Source organism: Triticum aestivum, chromosome 5B (assembly GCF_018294505.1).
Source record: "Triticum aestivum cultivar Chinese Spring chromosome 5B, IWGSC CS RefSeq v2.1, whole genome shotgun sequence".
NCBI classification, from domain to species: domain Eukaryota; kingdom Viridiplantae; phylum Streptophyta; class Magnoliopsida; order Poales; family Poaceae; genus Triticum; species Triticum aestivum.
The window spans coordinates 376,711,722-376,737,109 of NC_057807.1; the positions used below are offsets into that span (position 1 = coordinate 376,711,722).

Genomic DNA, 25,388 nt, shown 5'->3' on the forward strand with positions numbered 1-25,388 from the left:
GTCACATAACCTTACGATGTCAGTCGTCACGCCCGTCGAGGCTTCCGGTCCCACGCCGCAATCCATACACCGGATCCACGCAGCCCAGCCGGCGGGCGGCGAAAGATCTGAGCCGCGACGGGCTCCAACGCCGGCGAGCGCTCGCTCATCTGGCCTATAAAATTCACTCGCCTCCTCCCCTGCTTCGCGTCCCTCGGAGTGCCAGGTGACGTGGCGCCCCTCCACGCCTCCGCCACCACCACCTCACTAAGCCCCCCCGAGACCACCGTACTCCGACCGACGAACCCCCTTTTAGCAGCTTCCAAACCCTAGAAGGGGAGCAGGCGGAGCAGCGCGGAGGGGAGCATTCGAGGAGCGCCGCGATGGCCAAGGCGCGGAAGCAGAAGCCGGAAGGGGGCGCCGGCGGAGGCCCCACCGTGCTCCACCAGAAGCTGTGCCTCTCCATCGACATGGAGAACCAGCTGATTTACGGGTGAGCCTCACCGCCGCTTATTCTGCCTGAATAGCTTCGACCCACTCATGCCCGTGCCCTAATGCGCGCGACTTTAGCTGCCTTTTGGGGATGCTTAGTGTAATATGCTTTCTGCCGCGAGGGTTAGGGTTTGGAGTTGGCGATTGAGTGGTATATTGGTGCTGTGAGCGTTTGTGTTTGTGCTTTGGAGCTTGAACTGTGCAATGCTCGTTTCAAAAAAATAAATAAATTGTGCAATGCCGTGGGGCAGTTAGTTCCAAGGCACCGACTCTTGTCCTGTTTGATTTATCTATGAATCGGAGCTAATTGAGTAGAGACCACACTCATTTGCATTGTAATGGTAGTGCTTAACCGCGTGCTCTGTATTTGGTCAGGATTGGTTGTTTTCAGTTTGGTCTGTTTATCAATCCGTGCATCTATTGCTGCTATTATCCAGTTCCTTAGTTAATTATGCAATATAATAGTGTGCCTTTCACCATGAGAAAACGTGGTGCTCCCTGCGGTAGGCAAAATGGCTAATGCCCAGTAGCATTTTCGAGTTGAACTGTTAAAAATGAGGTTACAGTTAGCTGATAGCCTGATAAAACATATACAGTAGTCTTGTCCTGATTAGCAATCCATCTCCTTCATAGCTTGCTGGGTTCATGTAAGAGAAGTTAAAAAAACAAAATAAAAATTGTGGCATGCTGAGAGTGCAGTAATTTGGAAGGAAACATTCCCACTCTCACGGTATTCATACACAAATTCAATGGATTCAAGAACTTCATAAAGAGCTGAATTATCATTTAATAATTTCTTAATTTGTATATGTAGAGGCAAAATTGCAAGCTACTTTATGTGCTTAACAGCTAAATTATCACTGCGACGGTCAGTTTGAGTAGAGGCATGTGCCGTTGTACGCAATTTTTTATGGTACAACCTGTTCCGAGGCAATAAGTTTTGGTAAAAATGGGCTACCATTGTAGTTCCTTAGTATGCAAATGCGACTCTGCATTTCTTTGAAAAAGGAATTTCTAATTGGTACACTTGGTTCTGGAAACTTGTGATGATTGATTCAGTATATGTCTCCAGATGCGATTTTAGTTGTGCATCAGAAACTAGTCCTGATTTGGAAAAATCTAAATGGGGGGATTGGACTGTCTCAACGCTATGAGGAATTACCAAACAACCTTGTAATTATAGAAATCAAAATGAAATATGAATCTGGATTTATGCAAGTGTCAGGCAAAATGTAACACAAATCTATGTAGTTGTCTTCTGAACATAAGGAAGATGTTCACATACTTTCCTGTGTTAAAATTGGTCATCTGAGCAGTAGTGTGTACCAGGATTTCAGGAAATAATTCAATAATTCTGGAATCCCTAATTTCCTTCTCTCCTTCCGGATTCCCCCCTTCCCTTCTCTACCAGCGCCTGCCATGGCGCCAAAGCAGGGATGTTACCTGGGAATCAAACTCCCCCTGAGCTTCCAGATCTCTGCATATGAATTGTTTTTTAGATTATTGAATCCCAGATTGCACTTGTGGACATAGTCATTTTGACTTCTCATTGTGAGTATGTCCAATGGGTAATTGGGTGAAGGACCTGAAGGTTCCCAAATATTAGTGGTTGGTGTTTTCTTGAAAATCTAATGGAATTGGGCAATATTGCTTAGTACTCCCTCTGTAAACTAATATAAGAGTGTTTAGATCACTACTTTAGTGATGTATAAACGCTCTTATATTTCTTTACGGAGGGAGTACTGTCTAAAGAAGTTGAAAAATAATATCAAGTCACACTAACACGTGGCCCTGCATGCCATTCTTGCACTTGATGGTATTTTTCCAATTTATGCCTATTTTCGGATGGTACTGTGCTAATTTCCTCATTATTAGTTCATCTTCAATCGAGTATCCATAGTGCAAAACGTTCGTTGTGATCCCATGGGAGCTTGCTAAACTTTATATTTGGTCCACTCATTAAGGTACACCGAGATGAAAGTTCTACTAGCTGAGAACGATAGTTTCGCTCTACATGCTGACAGTATGACGATTAGGAACATATTGGTGGATGGTGAGGCTGCTGAGTTTGAGTACTCTCCTCATTGGAGAAGTGTTGATGATCAGTCGAGTTGGTTGTCAGTATCATGTTTGAAGACTGCTGCTGATGCTGCATGCTCAGCTTACGTCTCTTCTCTAACCAGTGAAGCTGTACCTAATCTCATCATTTCATCTGAGAGATCGGTCAAGTCAACCACTGAGCTACCGGGTAATGAAAATTGTGAAAAGCATGAAGGAATTGGTGGAAAACATGTTCAATTTTCTGATGACAAAGCAGTTAAAATCTGCAATGGTTCTACGGAGGAAAATGGTAAGGAAGAGGAAAAGGAGAACAAAACAGAAGATGGAAAAGACAATGACAAGGAAGAGAAAACTGAGATGGAGGTGGAGACAGAGAAGGAGAAGGAAACTGAAGAGGAGAAGGAGAAAGAGAAGGAAAAGGAGAAAGAGGAAAAGGACGAGGAAAAGGAAAAGGATGTCATAAATGAAAATGAGAAAGAGAAGGAAAATGAAATGCAAATTGAGAACGAAAAGGTATAAAAGGTTTTGTTAATGCATTTTAATATCATTTGCTTACAATTCTAGAGTAAACATGTAGCTATGATGTGTTATTGTAAATTGTTGTAGGTGAAGAACACAAAACTGGTTCGTGTAGATTATATTTTGGAGAAGGCCGAAACTGGTGTTCATTTTGTCAACAGTGTCTTACATAGTAATAGTCAAATAAGGCGTGCACACTGTTGGTTCCCTTGCATTGATAGTGCCACGCAACGTTGTCCGTAAGTGACTTTACTTAACTCTGCCTGTTCATCTTGCTATTGTAGTTGATGTTGGTTGTTAACAACACTCTTTATACCATGATGCTATTCCCAGGTTTGACCTGGAGTTTACAGTTAGCACAGATCTAGTCGCAGTCAGCAATGGGGACTTGCTTTACCAGGTATGCTTTCAATCTGTATCACCGTGAGGCCAGGAACCGACTCAACGTAGTATCTGCTAATGGAAAACTGATGCTTTTTTGTGTTGACAATGAACCTTCCATACACACTTTGTGTTGTAGTATGCCTATCTTCCATACACACTTTGTGCTGTAGTATGCCTACTACTATGTATTCTTTGAAAACTTATGTGATCTCTTGCCGTATTATTTCTGGAGCAACCTGGCTTGTTGATTAGGGGCATTATAATTGACTGCATTTTTGCTTATACATTCCGCTGATGTTGCACTATGCAGGTCTTAAGCAAGGAAGATCCTCCAAGGAAAACTTATGTATACAAGTTGAGCACTCCAGTTAGTGCACAGTGGATATCGTTGGTTGTAGGCCCATTTGAAGTTCTTCCTGACAAGAATGGAATAAGTGTATCCCACATGTGTTTATCTCCGGCTTTGTCAAAGCTCGATAACACCATCTCATTCTTTCACGATGCTTACAGGTGCTAAACAAAACACAATTTTGTCAAAATATTATTGTTTGGAGTTAGTATTTACTAATATCTTGAGAAGCTGCTGCTTTGGCATTTATTTCTGAACCTTTTTTACTTTCTTGACATTTGTTTTTCATGATTGTTGTTTTGCAGCTGTTACGAAGATTATCTCGCGGCATCATTTCCCTTTGGTTTATACAAGCAAATTTTTCTTCCATCTGAAATGGTAGTATCGCCAACAAGCTTTGGAGCCTCCACATGCATCTTCAGCGCAGATATCTTAAATGATGAAAAAGTTATAGACCAGGTGCATGCTTGTGTTCTCTCTGCTTTCTCCCCTATCAAATCCACCAATATTGTGTGTGACTATTTCACGAACCACAGTATGCAGTACTCCCTCTGGATCGGTATACAGGGCCCCTCGTATTTTGTGTCATGAGTCTGTCATCTGCATTAGATGTTATTGTATGGTTATTAAGTTGACCAATTAATCCCACTGATTTGTTTATGAATATGTCTTCTTAGTTGTATGCGCAATAGTTCTGCTAGATTCGGGTATGATTGGTGTATAATGCTTTAATAAACATGCACGCTGGTGATAGTTCACAGATCATGCCCGTGCTACGCCACGGTGGCACATGAAATGAGGTGGGATAAGAAGCGCAGAGCTAAACATAGTACTGAGATTAATGTGTACAATAAGAATTCATAGCATTACACAAATGAAGCACGGCAAATATTATATCTAGAAATACAAAAGAAACCATCATAGCTCACATTATCTCAAATACAAGAGTATATCAATGCTTCATCTACTTCTTGAGTAAAAAAAAATTGAACTTTGGCTTTGCAGTTTGCACGTAAGAGCCATCTAATGTAACCTTTTCCACTAGTTCATGTCTTCTTCTTTCATTGTGTCCGAGTGCTAGCACCGAATCAGTCAAATACATCAAATTGTCATATCTCACTGCTTAGCTATTTATACAAAAGACTCCAACTGCAGGCCACACTACTAACATTCTTTCTCCTAATCCATGGAGAGTCTTCTCTATTTAAGTTTGTCTTTGATCCTAAAAATACAAACGTGGTAACCAATTAACCATACATCCCTGTCATCCATCAAAAGAAAACTCATAACTTTGATTCATCTATGGTAGAGGCCGTCCAAAAATTATAAGCTTACATACGAACTGATTTGGGGAATAGATCAGGTCTCCAATTTGAACATATAATTTGTTACTACCATCTAGCTTAATTGTTTGTATGTTATTCTTTTGTGCATATAATCTAGCCCAACTTTTCAGTAACGTGAGTGTCTTTTGCATCCATGAACCTTGTAACATTAGTTCTATCATGACTATTTTTGTAATTTCTTTCCCTAGAACAAGTAGAGTTTCAAGGTAAATGAATTTCTCATATTAATTGTGCATAATATACAGAAATTTTAGCTTCAGTGCAGTACAATGTATCCCCCAAGGAAGGTATCAGTACTTATCATGTAGGCTATACCACTACCAAAAAAATTTAAGGCTGATATCTCAGCGACAAAAGAGAAAAGTGGAATTACCCTTCGCGTAGCAGTACATGGTATTCTCTCAAGATCCAGAGTTATTCCTCTTCGACTTCCAGTGTTACTCATATAAGAATCTGGTGTAAGTCAAAACGAAATTAGAACCATAGAGTAAAGTATCCCACTCAGTTTTTATCTGTCTGGCCTTTTTTGTTCAGGATAAAACAAAATTAAACAAATATCATGCTTAGGATGCTGAAATAGTGGTACTAATGGTAGTTTGTAACCAGCACTCATGAAATATGACTACCATGAGTATTGAAAGTTTCTAAATTAACTAAGAGAATACAATAGATGAAGATTGCCAGAATCAATTAGATAATACAGTGCCTAAGTTTCAGTCTTGTAACATGATTTCACGCCCATTAGCCATAAAATCAGTGGTGAAGCCAACTTATTTGTCGAGCATGGGCAAGGTCTATTTGTGACGCTGCCGGCTAGTGTTTACCCAACAAAACAACACTGCTAACCCATATATTGATGCTGATTCTTAGCGGATGCTTAATGGACACACCACTCGAGCCAGGGCAGTTCCCAGGAGTCGCTGGCCGTGTACAATGCAGTTTTGAAATTTCAGCAAAAGTTATACATAAATATAATATATCAATGTAGTCTAGCATGTGCATCCCTCGGACTCCGATCAGCTGTGCAAACAGAACAATTCATGTAGTAGTGTTACCTTTCATACATGATATTTATTTAATCAACTCAGTCTTCCATCAGGCCTATCAAGTAGTTCTGTTTCTGTGACCACTATAAACTATACACCAGCACGATCGTGTGAATTTATCTTTTATTGCTGCCAAAGTCCACTACCTCACAACTATTGAAGAAAGTTACACTTCAAATGGAATATCATAAAGAGTTGTATCGGATAGCGCCCTATCAGTTTAAAAACAGTAATCTATACGGTGGCAAACAATAGTTTAGTTCAGATTTTCCACATTAAATAGAAACAAGATAAAATTAGAGCGACATGTCATTCTCTGAACACCTGAAAGGCACCATCATTTTCCTTTGATGGTGAGTGAAGTGGACCTTTAATACATATATAATTTAGATTTCCATGTTCAGTGCTTATTGATCAGGTTTACCAAGAGTAAAAATAGGGGTGAATGACCCGCCCCTTTTTTCTGATTAAATGTTTATACTTTCAATAACACATAAAAAAAACGAAATTCTAATTCTTTGGGTCCTAAAGCAAGCTGGAAAGACACGAACTCATGTGTTGCATGCAGTATGTAGAAGCGCCCAGGAACTCCAAACACAATGTGGAAGAAAATTAGAATCTGAGTTGTGCCTCGTGCATGGCGTACCTTCTAAGATTCAGCTGCAATCCAATTACAACAATTATATGCAGTTCAATAATCAATAATCTAATTAGTTCAGCACTTGCGACATGGTTAACCTTGTGTAGACGTACCAAAAATGAATAGGCTGAGATGCGCTCAGATGGAAGCGCCGCACGGTTTAGTCGGCGTGTCATGGAGCTGCGTTCATGTGGACGCGGTGCAGTAGCAGATCTAGCGCGCCGCATGGGCTGCGGCCTCCACGTGGTCAGGCGACGGCGAGTGGGCGTGCCGCTGAGCGGTGGGGCCTTCACGCATTCCAGACGATGGCGAAGGTGGGCGCGAGCGTACACACGGAAGGAGGTGCGGTGCGGCAGCGGCGATGACGAGCGAGATACGGGAAGGAGGTGTGGTGCGGCGGCGGCGATGGCGAGCGAGATACGGGAAGGAGGTGCGGTGCGGCGGCGGCGATTTGAATGGAGATTGGGAACACTTGTGGCAAGGGGACTGGGATTGGAGGAGCCAGGCGGCGAAGGGGACGGGGATTGGAGGAGCCAGGCGGCAGGAGAGAAGGGATTGGGGACGGGAGAGCAAATGGATCGGGAAGGAGGTCCCCTTGGTTACCTAGCGTGCTGAAGGCCCACTTGTCAGGATGAGGGGGGGGGGGGGGGGGGGGTTATTGGAAGTGAACGGACGACCACCAACTCGAAACTTTAGAAGTAAGAAATATGTCTTCTTAGCTGTATGCGCAATAGTTCTGCCAGATTCGGGTATGATTGGTGTATAATGCTTTAATAAACATGCATGCTGGTGATAGTTGACAGATCCATTGTTAAGAATAGCCTGAGGTTCACTTGTTTAGGTTTTGCTCTGCTTTGATATTAGAATTAAAATTTTGTTAGCAGATTCTCAGCTTACCTAGTTGAGATATAATAGCTACTACTGCTGTATCTAACATATAAAATGGTTCAGATTATTGGCACAAGAATCAAACTAGCATATGCTCTTGCAAGGCAGTGGTTTGGCATATACACAAGTGCGGAAGAGCCAAATGATGGTAATTCATCTATACCCGCTAATTCATATGTGCTACTACTTACGTAGGTAAAATTTGCTGAAGTATTGATGATATAATACTCTGTTGGAGCAGAATGGCTACTGGATGGTTTGGCTGGTTTTCTTACTGACCTTTTTATCAAGCGTTACCTTGGGAATAATGAGGCACGCTATAGGCGTTTCAAGGTTTGTTGTCTTACCTACAAAAATACTTCTATTGAGCTTCTTTTTTACCATGGAATTGTTAATCATACATATGCTACCCATTTTGAAGTCTGAACCAGGATTCTCTAGATTAATTAACTAGTTTATCATATTGAAATATAAAGTCCAGTCAGTATCCTGAAAGTTGTTCATGCTTGAATGGTCTTTGCTGGTAATATTTCTTTCTAAAGGAAAGCTGGAGTTAATTAATGCTAAAACGCATCTGTATCTTAGTTCATCATGCTACAGTGTTCCGAAATTAGTACACTGGCACAATGTTGTTTTTATTGTTGTCAGAATTATTTATATACAGTTCTTGCTGTTGTGCATTACCTTCTAGTGCTAATTTGTAAATGAATGATTGCTATTCTAGTTGATCTTGCTGTTAGAACAGTCTATGGTAGATAACAATAGGAATTTGACTCTTGTCCTTGGGATAGGTTTGTACTATGGCTGAGTTTGCAGTTGCTAAACTGTGCTGTTCTGAACTATTTTTATTATCTGCCGTGGGAAAATAGCGTGGAAACAGAAAAAAATGGTTAGTGAAACAATAAAGTAGGTGAAAACTGGTTAGCCAAACGAGATTATCATAAGCCACCTCAAAGCCAAACACAACGTAGTACCTGCACTTGCAATTTCACATGATGTACCTTGTGTATTTTCAGGTATTTCATTCTACACCACATGCATCTCAGGCCATACTCTTATCTTGTAAATTGTAAAATAGGAGTAGAAATGCAAATAACATGTTATCTTGTAAATGTAAAATAAGTGTGTCGCAATGTTCAGACAAAATGTTCCTAATTAATTGGAGCACCTTCAAGAATGTTTATCTGATGAAGCCGCTTGTTATTTCTTTGTAGCCATTTTATCGTTATCCCACCACTTCCTCACTTGATTCAATTGCCTGTTATTTTATATTCATTCACCTTGATATGGCGTAGAAAGTCCAACTTGAGCGGTCCTAACTTCCAAGCGTTCTTGTTGCCCCACCTTCTGGGATTATCTTGTCCGTCTGCTTTGAAGGGATAAACCCAAATGATTAAATAAATCTGCCAAAGGGATTAAATATGACTTTCTGGCTTTGATGCTCCAACTATTCTCGACACAATGCATTCTATCTTGATCTAACTCACAAGATTCTTGTTTGTTATTTATTGAAATCCTTCTGTGTACTTGTAATAGGCCAATTGCACCGTATGCCAGTTCGATGTCAGTGGTGCAACTGCTTTGGGGTCTCCTGATGCTTCAACTGATCTGTATGGAACTCAAACACTTGGCTCATATGGGAAAATTCGTTCATTGAAGGCAGTAAGTTTTGTTTTTGTGAACTATACAACTAGCTTTATGCATCATTCTCTCACATTCGTATTTTAAACAGGTGGCTGTTCTTCAAACATTGGAGAAACAGATGGGACCAGACTCTTTTCGAAAGGTTGCTATGTGCATATTGCTATTCTGGTGTTTGTATTTTTGACAATTTGCTGTCTACATCAGTGAAGCAGTTTTGCTTAAGCAATTGATGTTACTTCTGAAAGTACTTGCATACCTCAGCATCTCTAGGATACAGATTGATAGTCATTTGATTACATGACTATTAATGAACAACACTTGCTGAATTGTTGGATATTTATACTTTCTGCAAAAGAAAAGGAAATGTTTGTTGTGAACGAGCATTCTTTTTATCATCTAACTACTGTTGTCTTTGTGTACTTAATGCTTATAGATCCTCTTGATTGACTGCTATGAGCATTGTCACTTATAATGATGTGGTTGTCGTTTCCTATTCCAGATTCTGCAGATGATAGTTGCTTCAACTCGTGCCTCGAGGACACTTAGTACGAAAGAGGTATACCTCTCATCTAACCAGTTGTTTATCGGCTTTATGCTCGTGATCTTTAGTTTGGAACTTCTCCTGGCATATCTGAATATGCCTTTTTTAGCCTGGAATGTGTACATTCAATATATTAGGATTGGTGCATGATATTCTACTAATGTTTGTGCTGATGTTCTAGTTACACTCCATTGTGGGCCATAACTTCTCGTATGTTAAACTAAGCACTGTAGCATGCTGATTACTGTAGTTTCACGATATGTTAGCACTTCTATGTTAGTCCGGTGGGCCCTCTTTGTTCATTTCTGCATGCTGTTGCAGTAGCTATCTTATGAAACTCATCCATCATGGCACATCAACAAAAAGACACACACATGCATTTAGCAGCATAACCTCAACTTTGTAGTATGCACACAATTGAATTTATTAGATTATGTTCATTTATTCAGTTTAGGCACCTCGCGAATAAGATTGGCAATCTTGAACGTCCATTCCTCAAAGAATTCTTTCCACGGTGGATTGAATCTTGTGGATGTCCAATTATGAGGTAAAAGAGCATTCCTTGTTTGGATTTACCCAGTATCTTTTTGTTATCTCCACATGCTTACGCATTCCTTCTGCTTGCAAGATTGGGAATCTCCTATAATAAAAGGAGAAATTTGGTCGAATTAGCTGTTTCACGGGGTTGTACAGCAAAAGCTGATCCAGTTTCTGATAGTCACGTGAATGGTGATATTCAAGAAGGTGCAACTGGATGGCCAGGAATGATGAGTGTACGTGTTCATGAAACTGATGGAGTGTATGATCATCCGATTCTGCCAATGGCTGGTGAAGCGTTGCAGGTGATGGAATTACAGTGCCATTCCAAACTAGCAGCAAAGCGGTTTCAGAAAACCAAAAAGGGCTCCAAGCCTGATGGTTCTGATGACAACGTAGATGCTTCAACTCAAGAGAACCGCACAAGGTCTATTTTGACTAATCCACTTCTTTCTTTGTCCTGCAGTTTACTTGAAACTTATTTCAAATCTGTGTACTGCAGCATGGATTCCCCTTTACTATGGATCAGAGTGGACCCAGAAATGGAATACCTTGCTGAAATCCATTTTCACCAGCCTATTCAGATGTGGGTGCGTATCACCAGATAAACTTAATGTTGACTTCAATTTAATGCTGCATAGTTTGTATAAAGGAAATTAGTAATTTTTTCTTGTTTAACTGCTGGAGTCTTCCCTATTTATCTAGATCTATCGTCATCATAGTTCAAAAAAGCGCTAGGCGTTAATTGTGCGTTTTGCCACCGCCTTGCGCTTTACTGACCAAAGCGCATGCTTATGCGCAGTTATGCACAGATTAAGCGTAGTTATGCGCAATGCATTTTGCCAACGCCTAGAGCCTAGGCGCACTTAAGCGCTCGCTTAGGCGCGCCTTTTTTAACTATGATCGTCATTTTATTTTACATTGTCATTTTGATAATTGTGTTAAACTTCTAATACTCGGTTGTGAGGATTAAGCTACAGAAAGGCAAGTATCCTTTGTACGTTCAGAAGGTGATTATTGAATCTGGACTAGTGCAGTTTTTGCCTTGAGGTTCTGATTCCCTTCTGCCTTAGGCACCACAATATTGCCTGAGCTTGATCAGATTTATGCTGCGTCTTTCAATTTTTTTTTTGCATACATACAAATGGTCTCTGCTTCCTTGTTGGTCTTCAGATAAATGTATAAAATATCCATATGCATTTTAAATAATGTAATTTTCCTTGATGTCTGTAAGACAATTGGACAAGTGTCTATAAGAGTGTTGGTATAGTTGCTTCTACATTGTGGAGCAGGGAATCTTGATAAGTTAATTAGCTTCAACATTACTTTCATATTTGTCTGACTTCTGTATATGGTGCTTATTGAAATGACTTTTTGCCTGTAGTCTAAGCTTCAGTCTAAGCTTCAGGAAGAATGCAAATTAATAATTAACCAAACATGATGCCATTAGGATATATGCATACATTTTTTCTTCTATTTTTCACTCTTTCAAGTTTTGAGACATTTTGGCAGATCAATCAATTGGAGAAGGACAAAGATGTCATTTCCCAGTCACAGGCAATAGCTGTTCTGGAGAAATTACCCCAGCTCTCTTTTGCTGTGATTAATGCCCTCAATAATTTCCTAAATGATACAAAGGTATTTCATTATGCTTCTTGAGACCTTAATTCCAATGTCACTTCGTACTGATTGGTAACACAACAGGCCTTTTGGAGAGTTAGAGTTGAAGCGGCATATGCATTAGCAGTAACTGCATCAGAGGTACACTTCTTTAAGTTCCACCTGCGTGCAACTATTTATAATTTATAGGATGTACTTTATTGAGTTAATACATTTGTGGTGAAAGGGTTGGAAAGGCGTTTTTTATCCTCAGGAGTTTTACTTCAAAAGATCCATTCTGTGAAATGTCAAATGTAGCATTCGTATAGCTGCTGGTGGATGCGGATGCGTAAGATAGGGTGGAAAAATCAAACGATGAAAATAAATCTTGAATCGGTAGCAAGTTATATATTTACTTTTGCCATGTGTGCAGTATGCTTTTGAGGTGGCTAGATCTTTAAATTCCCTTTTAATAGCTTATGCCGGCATTTTCATTTGTTTACACTGCACGGTCAAAACATAAGAAGATTTTGATAAGTTATAAATTTTTCAAGGGATCATGCTTTGGTGACACTTTCTACACTGTTTGTTTTGCTGCTTACCTGAATTGTTTTTTCTCTTCATTTAGGACACAGATTTAGCTGGGCTGCTTCATCTGGTTAAATTCTATAAAAGCCGCCGGTTTGATACAGATATTGGATTACCCAGGTCAGGATCTGCATTCCTCAATAAACCTGTTGTTTTTAGTCACAGACTATCATGTATCCATGGCTATGTTTGCTTCGTGTTCTAAACGTGTAATAAACATTATTTTATTTTACTGATAGGCCAAACGACTTCCATGATATTCCAGAATACTTTGTTCTTGAGGTAATGCACCGAGGTAGGAATTGTATTTGTGATTAACCATGTCAACAAAATCCATTGTATAGCATCATTACCAAGATTTCTCATACATTCATCTGTAGTTTGTTAAATGCAGTTTCAATATTTTTTGACAATATTGGAAGAGTTGGGCTTACAGTCATTCATGAGAATAACCAGAATAGCAAGATATACTTCCTCTTGGGTCACTAGAAAAGAAAATTCGTATGTTCTTGATTGTGGAGGCAACCATGCCCCCATAGGATATTCTGCAGGCTTAACTGTCAATATTGAGTACTACAGAAAAAACTCAATTGAGTCAGTGTTCCAAGGACTTTTGGATCATGAAATTTCAACTAAAATATGAAATAGAAAGAAAGTAGGGTGGGGGGATTTCTAATCTCATTGCTTTATCCATACGAATGTTGCTGACATCATTTCAATTTGATGGCTGTTGATCAAGTTAGTAAATCAATGATCATGGTCATCTTTAATCAAGCCATTGTTATTGCACTGATCTTGTTCTTTGTGCTCCTTCGATTAGGCAATTCCTCATGCAGTAGCTCTTGTTAGATCATCAGATAAGAGCAGCCCAAGACAAGCTATTGAATTTATTCTTCAGCTTCTAAAGGTTTGCATTTTATCTACGAATAACATATAGCCCTATGCTTACATGTTGATGTAACAACAATTCTAATCATCTGCACTTACCTTTGTCCTGGCCCATTTTCAGTATAATGATAACAACGGGAATGTATACTCTGATGTCTACTGGCTAGCTGCAATGGTCCAAGCAATAGGCGAAGTAGAATTTGGCCAGCAGGTTTGTATGGATGCACATTGACTACATACAGTATGCCATGTATTTGTCTTTTAGATACCTGTTGTGGATGGTTAGCTGTTCAGTGGCTGCATGATCAGGCTTATGATCTGTTGTGCTCAAATTGTTAGGAGTACTTGCTACAACAACAACAACAACAACAAAGCCTTTAGTCCCAAACAAGTTGGGGTAGGCTAGAGCTGAAACCCATAAGATCTCGCAACCAACTCATGGTTGTGTGGCACATGGATAGCTAGCTTCCATGCACCCCTGTCCATGGCTAGTTCTTTGGTGATATTCCAGTCCTAACTCCTAAGGAATACTTGCTAGATGAGAATTTTTTTTACCAGTTAAGGAAGTGTGGGCACTCTGTATAGCTGAGCTAATTATGCTTTTTCCTGTCAGACCATATTTATGGTCATGCCTGTCAGACCATATTTATGGTCATGCCATGGTGATGTACCTGCTACAATTCTATTTGTCCAGTTAATTTTTTCCATCTTATTTGCTAATCCAATTTTAGTGTAAATTTATGTTGGAGGTTTGCTCTTTATTTTAAATGACATGATGATATAGTGAATCCAGCCCTGGCCCAATGTGCACCTGTTGTTTCAACTTGTACATATATTATTCTGCCAACATTGAAATTAAGGATGCAAGTGGACTGGGTTGGGCTGATACATTGGTCCATCCTAAATCCTTTTGCTTTGCCCCTAATGCCTGAGCCATGAATAAAAAGTGAGCCACCAATTGGGCGAGATCGGTCAGTAGGTTGATCCATTTGCCCCTAAATTACATAGGGCTAACATCCCTTTGGTTTATATTCTTGGGCGTTCTTTTGAGATATTGTCAATTGTTCTTTAGAGAAAACCTTAAGAGAGGCCACTGATATTGGTGAACGGCATTTGATTTCCTTTTCAGGGCATAGGTCTCCTATCCTCTCTTCTGAAGCGTATTGACCGACTCCTGCAATTTGACAAGTTCGTGGAATTGTCCTAGTACTATTTTTTCATTTACCTGTCCTCCTATCAAGGTGATTTGTACTAACTGGCCTGAAAATTTCATGCAGCTTTATGCCTGGTTACAATGGGGTTTTGACTGTCAGCTGCATTCGAGCTCTTGCACGTATAGCGGAGAGGGTATCATCTTCCATTTGCCTTGTAAGAACGATCCCAATAATAGTCCTCGCTGTCTTGTCTTATTGTCGGTGCTCTTCCTGCATAACTGAATCATATGGTGCAAATTTTTGTTACTGCAGGATCGTATTTGTGAATTGATTGCCCCTTTCCGTAGCATGGATAAACCATGGAAAGTCCAAATAGAAGCCAGCAGGGTTCTTCTTGATCTCGAGCTTCACCATAAGGGGCTAGATGCAGCTCTCTTGTTGTTCTTGAAATATACAGATGAAGAAAGATCTTTGCGAGGTTAGATTGGTAGAGTACTTTAGGCTTCTTTTTGTTTAACTTGATTTCTTGACATTGAGTTATTGCAGGTGCGACAAAGTTGGCTGTTCATGTCTTGCGCATATGTCAAGCAAATATTGAATCTAACGTTACTGATCAGATAAAATTGCCAACACTCTTTGGTCTCCTTCACCTGCTCAGTAGCAAAAAAGCATACAACAATGTTCTTCTTCGCCATAATGTGTTCTGCATTTTGCAAATTGCTGCTGGAAGGTTAGTAATTGTTACTTCGCGTGTAGGTTGATACATTCTCTCACGTTTAATTGTTATATTGCTAGATGCAACCTTTGCATATATGTTGGCTTTCCTGAAATGGGATACAAATTAATCAAGTGTACTCAACATGTTTGTTGAACTGCAAAGCTATTTGGCGTATTGCTGAGTTGTGCCAATTAGCATCCTTAGTTATTATTATGCTAAGTAATGCATGATTCTGCTAAAAAAAGGTAATGCATGATCAACACTAATTGGTACCTACTTTTCCATTTTTATTTCATGACACAGCCAGCTGAAATTTTGGTCAATATATATGGTCATTTAAAGAAAGATGACCATGTTTCATTAGTGTATTATTAAGGACAAATCTGTAGTCATTGAGCATTCCTTCCAACATAAAATATGTTTTGCTGTATAGGGTGCCCTTATACTCACATATCTCCTATTTCAGGTCTCCAACACTGTATGGAGTTCCAAAGTTTGTTGCTCCCTCTCCACTGGTCCAGGAGGTATCAGTTGATCAGCATACTAAAGCTGATTCCTCGGTTCCTCAACTATCAAGGCCTCAAGAACCTTCCACTAGCACTCCTAGTGTCCGTGAGGTCTTACCTGCCACTGGACCTTCCAAAGATGCTGATAACATATCTAACTGCAGTGAGAGAAGGAATGTTGTCAAAATTAGGGTTAGGCGTAGTGCATCATCCAGTAAAGCAGATGGTGCTGATCACCAAGATCATTCACATGGTGGAAGAAATGAAAACGAAGCGGGTCCTTGTAGTTCTATGTCGGTGGATGCCCCTATGGTTGGAGCGCCAAATGAGCCACCGACCACAAGTAATCATAATATTGAGGAGCAGAACTCATGTCATGACCGTGAATCAAGGATGTCCGCAAGCGTGAGCAACGCCAAAGTAATGGACACGTATGAAATCTCCAAGGAACTACAGTGTACAGCCGATTCAAGGATATATGCTGCTGATTCAAGGCTAGATGCGGTTCCCAAGGATGAGTTCTCTCCTGTCCTCAATGTGAGGGAAGATGTGGATAAGCCTGGTAGTCAGCTTGAAGGAGTATCCACCAGCTATGTTGGAACCCAAGCTCCAGAATCCGTCAATGGGCTGCACTCTAAAGAGAAGAAGAGAAAAGACAAGAAAGATAAGAAGCGCAACCGAGATGAAAAACGAGACAAGAAAGATGACCCCGAGTACCTGGCGAAGAAGCGCCTTAAGAAAGAGAAGAAAAAGATGGAGAAAGAGTTGGCCCGAAAGCAGAAGGAAGGTGACAGAGCTACTTCTCAGCAAGATATAGTAGTGAAACCCTCAGACTCGCAAGGAACTGTGGCAGCAACGCCACCGGCTCCAGAGCAAAGCGCCGAGCCCCAGGTTTCGAGCAAGGATGCTGCAGTAGACACGGCACGGACGCCACCGCCGACCAAGAAAATAAAGATCAAATTCAAGCCCTTGAAGAAGATAGGCTGAGCGGGCTTGGAGGAGAGATCGTACCTAGATGGTCCTCACGCCACTATTTGCGAGGATTGAATTGCTGTACAGTAGAAAAGAAACAGGCGAGCGGTAGATTGTACGATGAGCAGCCAGATTTTTTTTGTGAATGGCTAATGTATCTTGTAAAACAACAAGTGCCCCAGTAATTTCTGGGAGTAATTCAGATGCAGCTGTAGGGGTGGGCAACTTAGGGCGAAGGATAGCGCCCCATTCTGTGATATCTCCAGGTCTTTCGATCCTGGATGGTGCAGTTCAGTTCAGTTCTGACGAAGGCTTTTTCACTTGTATGCTGATAATTTTGCCTGCATTGCAATAGTTTGTCATTTTTTTATTTAATAACGTTGCTTTGTTTGACACTTTCGGTCCATTTTTATCTCTAGTACTCTGGCCCTTGCCTCCGGCAAGGTCCCGGCAAGCAAATCCTTCTCGAAATAGCAAACTGAATCCAGACAAGCAACCAAACGGCGAGGAAACAACACGGGTTCTAGCCAAGAAAGGGAAATAAAAGCGATGGCCTTATCCGGGAAATGCGGTTTTCCAGACCGTGCGATGAGTCCAAAGCTGGCAAGCGCACGAGCAGCAAGAGCCAACGGGCCGGGGCCCCCGCGTCGCTCTCGCGTTCCACTCGCACGCACGCAGATCACGAACAAAAGAGCTCCTGAACGAAGCCCGCCGCCGCACGATGGCACATGGAGCAGCAGCATCAGGCGGCGCCGCCTCCGCCGCCGCGCGGGCGAGCAGAGGCGCGCCGGGGACGTGGAGGCGGGTGCGGAGGGCGGCGCGGGAGGCGGCGGCGCACGCGCTGCTGCTCTGCTTCACCACCCTCCTCGCCCTCAAGCTCGACGGCGTTCTCTTCTCCCGCTCCTGGTGGTAAGTTAGCTGACCACCCCCAAGGCCCCAACCCCATACCCTAGCTATGACCACACCTTCTGCCAGTCCACAACAGCTCTCGGCGAGAGTTTGGGCGGGCACCTGAAACCGTGCGTCACTTTGTGTTGTGCACTCTGAATCTTGTGCAGTTATAGCACCCCTGAGGTAGTTAGATTGAGCATGCTGGTGTTTTTTTTCTCTCCCGATGCTTTGTTTAGAATTTATAGCTGAGGAGGACGACAGTAGGAAATACAGTAGCTGGCACTTTATAGATGGAAGGGAAAGCTGCAATCCAATTGAGCATGCAGATTCGGGTCTCAAACGGTTTGGGAAATGATGTATTGGTATTGGTGATTTGAGAACATCCCTGTAGAAAATTTGTACGGGGCAACGGCCTAGCTGTCTTATTGGGGATCTTTTTTCCAGAAAGCGCAAAAAGCTTTTTCTTCGTAATGCATTGATAGATAGGAAACAGTGTTATAAGGTCTACAAATTGGTGATTCCAATGCCACACGCGCCACCTCCTAAGTGCCAAGCTCCAACTTGAACCATGCCCGGACCCGTGCAATACTCACGGACGCACTTCCGCACTGATTTTATCGAACAACATGGCAGCCTCAGGCCTGACCCCGTTCAAGACGGCAGCGTTTTGCTGGTCTTCCATATCCAGCATGCAGTGAGCATTAACACCAAGGATAAGCCCTTTCTCTGCGAGGATGAGGTTGCGTCCACAGCTGATTGCCACGACAAGACTAGGCGTTGATCAGACCCAAGAGAGTGTCATATTGGTGATTTGGTATATTCTTTTGTCCAATTGAGTACCAGCTAAGACCATGTGCTTACTGTCCATCTTTCATTATTTTTTCCTCTCCTCATGATGTGCTGTTGGCCTCGAGTTCTAGTATTGTGCTGCATGGTTATCGCTGGCATGTATGTAAGTGTTCATTGCACATTACTCAGTACAGCCATCGAAAGATCAAAAAAAAAGTGCAGCCATCGGATGGGAATTGGGAGGCAACTGGTCAGATAAATCGGGTTCCAGCTATTTTTCTGATAAGAAAAGCTGAACAACTTGCCTTCGTCTTCATTAAATTATACCAAGCTGTACTTTGTCTGGTGATGAACTTAGGGTAACCCTCTGCATGTTGCAACTTTCAAAATGCTCAACAAATCTGCAGGGTGCTTTTCATTCCTCTGTGGTTATTCCATGCTGCCGTTGTTCGGTATAGATTCTCATTGCCTGCTCCTTCGTTGCTTCAAAATTACCAGGTGTGTCCGTTAGCTTTGCTCCAAATTCGTTCTTCCATTCTGAAGTTGAAATGTCTGGCAGCAAGTAAATTAGACTATTCAACTTTACAGCGGATTCCATGCCATTCCATTGTTGCCACACCCTTGCTAGTTGCTTTTGAACTTCTTCTCTGTATCTACCTTGAAGGTATTAATGGTGAATCCAAAGCTTATTGTGAATTTATCCAAAAAACACATTCGTTTTTGTTTGTCTCTGTATTTTCACTTGCCAGCTGAGTGTGTTATCTGTCATCTGCAGGCCAGGGTAAACCTTTTCTAGATTTAAAGCTTGTTTTCCTTCCACTCCTGGCCTTGGAAATTATTACGTTAGTTGACAATTTCAGGTAACTGACAATTCTTCAAGGCAAAACTGTAATTGTACTTGTATTGTATGTATCACTGTTGGAAATTTACTAGAATCCATCGAAAAGTTGGTGTTTCCAATTTTATCCGAGTTACTCAATGTTCTAAGATTTTAAACACCTCTATGTCCAATCAACATTGGCTTAGCTTGGGGCCAGGGTGGGCCCCCTCCTTGCAAATCATAATCTCATTAATATGTACCAACAAAATCCGATTAGGTACCTAATCAAGGCATGCATTAAATCTTCACGTACTAAGTTAATACACTATTGATTGCCCCCAGCATGATATCCAGTTAAGCTCTACAACTGCCAATCAATGACAATTAACATTTTGCAGGTTTATGAACTTCAGTTTCATGCATTACAAATAATATTTTGGATAACATTCTGTACTACAATTGTATTTTTAAACTTGCGATGGTTTCAATTCAATGTTCCTACTGCCTAGCCAAGTAACCATGATAAGATGTTACTATGATGCAAACTGATGGACCTCTGTTGCACAATACATTTTTGTCAGTAATAATCCAACCTGTACGATGTCATCTCACTCAATGTCTCACATTGTAGAAACTGCTGAACAGTGAATATAATCTTATTGAATTAATAAGCACATGATAATAACTTAGTAATCGATGATTTTCACTTATATACTTGTTTCTGCCTGCTGGGTTTCTGAATACCTCTTATGGGATCTATTTGCACATTGTAATGTGAACACATGACTGGGTCTTCGAGTGACCAATTCTCCATTTCAGAACTATGTTGTAAAGAATACTTTAGCTAACATTTCTAGTTGTTTTGTTGTGCTTCCTATCTTTTCCGATTCTCATTAGGACGTTTGGTGCTCTAATGCCTGGACATGGGGAAACAATCACTGATGAGGAGATATGGGATAGGCTTCCTGTAAGAATCCAGAGTACACATTGCACCTGCTGTTCTGTAACTTTTGGCCTGTGTTGGCTTAACCGAATCAACTAAACTATAAGCCTTTTTATTCCAGTAGAAATCATTTCCGCAAACCGAAATTTTTGAATAAATGTTGCTTTGTCCAACAAAGTGATATGTGCGCTAATTCTAGACATACTTATATACGTGTACCACAATGTATTTTAAAAACACTAGATATCAATGTTGATTACTGGATAATATTCTGTGAACTCTTAACCTTAACCATTACTAACAGCTTCATATTTCCTTAGCACTTCTGGGTTGCAATTTCCATGGTGTTTCTACTAGCAGCTACTTCACTCATGCTTCTCAAGCTATGCGGTAAGCTATACAAATACTATTAAGTGTGGTCTAGTTGTGCTGTTTGACATTATATATGTCCCCCTCTTTCTACTAGATTACATCAATGTATCTAGCTTAGGTACTTTTCTGCTGAATTTGCACAGTAATTTTTTGAGGATAACTAGTTTACAAGTGATAGATTGGTAGCATCCATAGTCAAACATGTTAAGAAGATGAAGCACTTAGCTATAGGTCAGAATACTGTAGTGGGCCTCTTTGATTCGCAGGATTGTAGAAACGCAATAATAGGAAAAACACAGGATTGGAATGGCATGTCCATTTGAACCCTACAGGATTTGAGTTTGTTTGATTGCATCACAGGAAACACAAAGGATTTTTTCCGAGAAGTTGGAGTGGATGCTAGATTTCCTGTGGAATGTAGTACTTCCTCCATAAGAAAATATAAGAGTGTTTACATTACTAAAATAGTAATCTAAACGCTCTTATATTTCTTTACAGAGGGAGTACAAATGTTTCCTTAGGAAAAAGTTCTATAGGATTCAATCCTACGAATCAAAAGGCCAACGTAGGAAAAATTCCTAAGGGTTCTACTCCTCCAAAAATCTTTTGAATCAAAGCGGCCCTAACATTTGAATCGGCTAAGTTATATTATTTGCCACAGGTGATGCAGTTACTCTGGGGTGGTGGGATTTATTCATTAACTTTGGGTAACAAAGATATCCCGTCATTTTAAATTACAGTATAATTCCATGGAGCAGTCCTCACTAATTACTTGATGACAAATTTTACAGGATTTCCCAGTGCTTTGCTTTTCTTGTCTGCATAAGGTGGTCCAATCCAATGGTCGGTATACAGCCAATCCTTGGTATAGCAATAAATTCATCATGCAGGAACAGAGTGTGCAACTGAAACGACAATATTTCATTATTCTCCAAAAGGGATCCTGATGTAGACAAACCATGTGATGTGCAGGATATTGGTGGCCCTGTACTGATAATTCCTATCGTAATCTCTCAAGTTCTCCTATGTGTGCGCTTAGAGGTCTGCTCAGTTCCATTTTTCCAAATGTTTTTCCCTTCAAAATTGATTGGTAGCATTATTTTACCACGTTGCTGTGCTTTCAACTTCTGTTCAATGTGATACGGCATATGAAATCTGTGAGCTGACTGCCAACATCCTATGTATTCTGTCCTGCACATTGATTGTGGTACCGTTTGTGAGCTGCTCATTCAGTTTTTGTGTTAAGCTTGTAGTCACCTAGTGTCTGTGAAGGCCAATATGAGTATTAACTCTATATTGAAATATTGTTCAACTGCTAGTGTAAGTACATTCTGTCTGTCTATATTCTTTGCAGGGCACTCCATCTTATTCACGGTTTATCCCAGTTCGAGTTATTTTCTCACCTATACTTTTGCTCCAAGTGGTTGCTGTACTGTTTGCCGTTTGGAGATTCTTTGAAAGGCTTGTTATGAAATTACAAGATGGAATTGTTAGTGAAGGATATATTTCTGTCTCATCAAAGATTGATGAGTTGTTTAAGATGGTACAATATGGTTCAAGGTTCTAAATGCTCTCAGTTTTCTCACTTCATTACCTCAGTCCCTCCTTCTGTACATTAAAAGCTGTATATTTATCACAGGAGTTTTGATTGGATTCTCATCTGGTTAATTTCCACTGCTGTTCAGGCTCATTACATGGTCTATTGACGAAGATAGCAAAGAGGAACAAGCACATTTATGCTATACAAATAACACTGGGTATTCACCACATAATTCTATCTAGTTGTGGATGATGTAAATATTTGGATTTATAGGTTGCCAGTGTTATTTATTGTGAAGCTAGAAAACATAAATATTCAAGTAAGCACTGCCTATATGGAGGTCACTGCCTCTTAAAACAGAATGGCAGCATATCATTTTTCTTATTGTTGTTGTGTTTCACCCTTTTTGGGTAGGGGGACTGCCGGACCGGGGGACATGTAGTAGTGCGCTGCAGAAGTGCATCAGGAGGAAAGATGTGGGTCTGTGTCTTGTTGAGGGAGGAGAGGAGAAGACAAGATAATCACTATCTAAAAGAACTTACCACGTTGAGCCCATAGTCGAATATGGAGGATGCCATCTAATGTTACATTATCTGAAATATGGGCAAACTAATCAACTAGAAGATAATAAAACTGATTTCTTGTTTCAATACAGTTCAATTGGGAACCATTCAGAGATAAATAAATTTAATTCAACTGTCTGCTCTTTCATCATGAACTAAAAAAGATCACCTATGCATGTGTATCTTGAATCATGTGTATTTAGATAACAAGATAGCTAATCACTTTAGAACCATTATAAATACTTCCAGGACAGTTGAAGTCTTCCATTAATTGGTCTTGTTATTTGTCTGCACCTTTGCAGGTATAATACATTTTGCAGTTATCCCCCTGAGATGGTAAAAGAGATGCCGAAAAAAGTTCTTGTCAAAGAGGTTATTTATTTATTAATATTCTCTGCACTAGCTTATTTTTTTGCATGGAGCTAATTAGTCATGTATACTTTCAGATACAAAGACTTCAGTTAGCATTGGGAGAGCAAAGCAAAATGGCAATGCTTAGCCAACAGCAGTGTGAGAGGCTAAAGAATGTATGCTTGCTTCCCTGTTTTTCTTTAAGAAAAAGGATCAATAAGTACAGCTTATGAATGTGTACCAGGGTCTTCTCAGATTTGCTAGTGTGCTGCAAGTCTGCAACAACTAAATTAGGGTGTTATTGTATTTTAGAATGTTCAGCTAATTTAAAAGTTGGATCGCATTGCAATATAACTGGGATAGACTAGATCTTGTCAAGTCGTCATGAAAGAACCACCGTAAAACCTAAGATGCAATACACAATTCTGATTAATTTTGACCAGAACACTTTCTGTGAGCTAATAATACTTCTGATAATTTTCCATAAATACAGGAACGGATCTTATGTCGAATTTGCTTTGAGAGGGACATCTGCATTGTTCTGCTTCCATGCCGCCATCATGTTCTATGCGAGTAAGATTCCTTTTCATTAACTAATATGCCCGTGCTCTGTACGTTCACAGGTTATTACTTTCAAGCTCTGGAGCTACATACTGAGATATGCGCGTTCTTATTTGTCTGCAAATGTCCAACCTTCTCTTTTTTGTTGTTCTTGCAGACCTTGCTCTGACAAGTGCCAATCATGCCCGATTTGTCGAGTGCCTATTCGGAGCAAGTTATCCGTTAGTGATGCAGTGAATTCAGACGATCCGTTAAGTGACATCGTCTAGAAGTTGACATGTCTTGACCCTAGGATTAGAACATCAACTTCTGGTGTCAACAGCAACACACTGATTGCCAGCATAGGAAGACAAACTATTCAGGCTCAGAATGGAGGACATGAAAATCAAGAGCCGTACCGTACCGCGTGCGCAATCCCTCTTCTTGAGCGACAGTATTACAGAAAGAAAGCGCGAGCGGTTCATTCGCTCTCACCCATATATAGGTGCCAGCACGAATAACCACTTGAACCACTGAATTTCCTGGCAAAGGCTGCACCTGGACAGTTTTTCAGGAAGGGTGGTTATTAACTTCCTAACAGCTGACAGGGGTTCACCTCAGGTTGTTTGAACTGTTGTTTCTGGAGTCCAAATTATAAATCTCGCCTCCATCAGTTCTGACGAGTTTATCAGCTGTTTGCAGCAAAGTGGCCGCTCTTTCCAGTGTACCACTCCCTGTTATCAGCTGTTTCTGGAGTAGTTAGTTACCCATCTTCCTTGTGAACAAGCATTTGCTGCCTAGTACGTACGTACCTTGGTGCACATATATGGATGGATAGATGAGGCAATAATGTGCCCCCCTGTTTCTCACCCCAGGTTTTGGCGCGCGGCGGAAAGCTTTGGTCCCTGGTCCATCCTGTCAAATGATGAGAGCCCACTGCTCGTGCGCGCACGTCGGCCTCATCATGCGCGGGCCTTTCTCCCTCCTCCTCGTGCTCGCCGGAAAGACGAGCTTTGCAGTACGAGAACGGGCGCGCAAGTCAACATTTGTGGCCGCGGTCGACCTCTCATCCCTCCCTCCCGTCAGGTTGCCATGAAATGATTCGGCATGTCTTGTGCTTGGGGTGGGGCTTTGCTTTGCTAGGTGCATTGCCCCGCGTGACGGAAGGACGGGTCGCGCTGCGTTGGTGCGTTCCTTGTCCGCGCCGTTGCTTTCTTTCCAGGTCCAGGTCGCCTCTGGTCGTTGCTTGTGTAGACCTGCTTTTGTGCTGCCTCTTTCTTTGTGTGATGATGATGGTGATGCATGTGGCGCCACAAGGTGGCGGCAAGCCAAGCCAAGCCAAGCCAAGCCGCATCTGGACTCGAGATCCAACCCAGCACGTGTCTTGGCTCGTCTTTGTTTATCTGGACTGGATGGCTGACTTGTACTTGCAAGGTTAAGGACAAGTGGTTAGCCGTGAAATAAAGGAAGTGGGTCTGGTCTTGCGGTCGGTCCCTATTCCCTAAGACCAAGATGATGAACGAAGGCGCGCCACCTGTAGCACTAGGGGACGAACCGTGCGTGCGTGCGTGCAGGATCGACTTGACGACGGCACGCGCGCCTTTGCTTTGCTTGACCTCGCCTCGAGCGGTCGCCTTTGCCACTGATTCCATTTCATCCATCACACTCTGTCCTGTACGTGGTCTAGGAAAACCAATTACTCCTACTATGGTCGTGCAAGATGATTGT

The 25,388-nt window shown here is 41.3% G+C and overlaps 2 protein-coding genes across 6 annotated transcripts; both read left to right on the plus strand.

Annotated features, from left to right (window-relative positions):
• On the plus strand, positions 1–17,545 carry LOC123111934 (transcription initiation factor TFIID subunit 2). 5 transcript variants are annotated; one of them, XM_044532815.1, is made up of 25 exons: positions 15–472; positions 2,436–3,045; positions 3,139–3,290; positions 3,385–3,451; positions 3,746–3,945; positions 4,090–4,243; positions 7,768–7,852; positions 7,946–8,037; positions 9,241–9,366; positions 9,437–9,490; positions 9,848–9,904; positions 10,339–10,436; positions 10,518–10,853; positions 10,929–11,016; positions 11,939–12,064; positions 12,131–12,187; positions 12,654–12,733; positions 12,853–12,895; positions 13,434–13,520; positions 13,623–13,712; positions 14,631–14,689; positions 14,779–14,869; positions 14,968–15,133; positions 15,202–15,385; positions 15,840–17,161. In XM_044532815.1, the coding sequence occupies exons 1-25, from the start codon at positions 363–365 to the stop codon at positions 16,864–16,866; spliced, it is 4,239 nt and encodes a 1,412-aa protein (XP_044388750.1). In that variant the 5' UTR covers positions 15–362; the 3' UTR covers positions 16,867–17,161. The 5 variants fall into 5 exon arrangements, 4 of the variants coding, with proteins under 4 accessions (XP_044388751.1, XP_044388752.1, XP_044388750.1 ...); XM_044532816.1 differs by lacking the exons at positions 15,202–15,385; positions 15,840–17,161 and adding an exon at positions 17,271–17,545 and having other exon boundaries at positions 1–472; XM_044532817.1 differs by lacking the exons at positions 15,202–15,385; positions 15,840–17,161 and having other exon boundaries at positions 5–472; positions 14,968–15,138.
• LOC123111935 (uncharacterized) lies at positions 17,469–24,328 on the plus strand. Its single transcript, XM_044532819.1, has 15 exons — positions 17,469–17,760; positions 18,939–19,029; positions 19,120–19,195; positions 19,307–19,391; positions 20,249–20,318; positions 20,615–20,684; positions 21,328–21,373; positions 21,458–21,509; positions 21,639–21,707; positions 22,021–22,226; positions 22,352–22,423; positions 23,072–23,141; positions 23,216–23,296; positions 23,614–23,693; positions 23,839–24,328. The coding sequence occupies exons 1-15, from the start codon at positions 17,573–17,575 to the stop codon at positions 23,948–23,950; spliced, it is 1,368 nt and encodes a 455-aa protein (XP_044388754.1). The 5' UTR covers positions 17,469–17,572; the 3' UTR covers positions 23,951–24,328.
• Positions 24,329–25,388: the final 1,060 nt, after the last annotated feature.

What these genes read in the sequence shown, in the direction of transcription:
- LOC123111934 (XM_044532815.1), top strand. Translation starts at nt 363, where the DNA reads ATGGCCAAGGCGCGGAAGCAGAAGCCGGAAGGGGGCGCCGGCGGAGGC. An exon ending in ATGAAAAAGTTATAGACCAG is followed by an intron (nt 4,244 to 7,767) that starts GTGCATGCTTGT and finishes AAAATGGTTCAG; the next exon opens with ATTATTGGCACAAGAATCAA. An exon ending in ATTTCCTAAATGATACAAAG is followed by an intron (nt 12,065 to 12,130) that starts GTATTTCATTAT and finishes GTAACACAACAG; the next exon opens with GCCTTTTGGAGAGTTAGAGT.
- LOC123111935 (XM_044532819.1), top strand. Translation starts at nt 17,573, where the DNA reads ATGGCACATGGAGCAGCAGCATCAGGCGGCGCCGCCTCCGCCGCCGCG. An exon ending in CTCTTCTCCCGCTCCTGGTG is followed by an intron (nt 17,761 to 18,938) that starts GTAAGTTAGCTG and finishes ACAAATCTGCAG; the next exon opens with GGTGCTTTTCATTCCTCTGT. An exon ending in AAAAAGTTCTTGTCAAAGAG is followed by an intron (nt 23,142 to 23,215) that starts GTTATTTATTTA and finishes GTATACTTTCAG; the next exon opens with ATACAAAGACTTCAGTTAGC.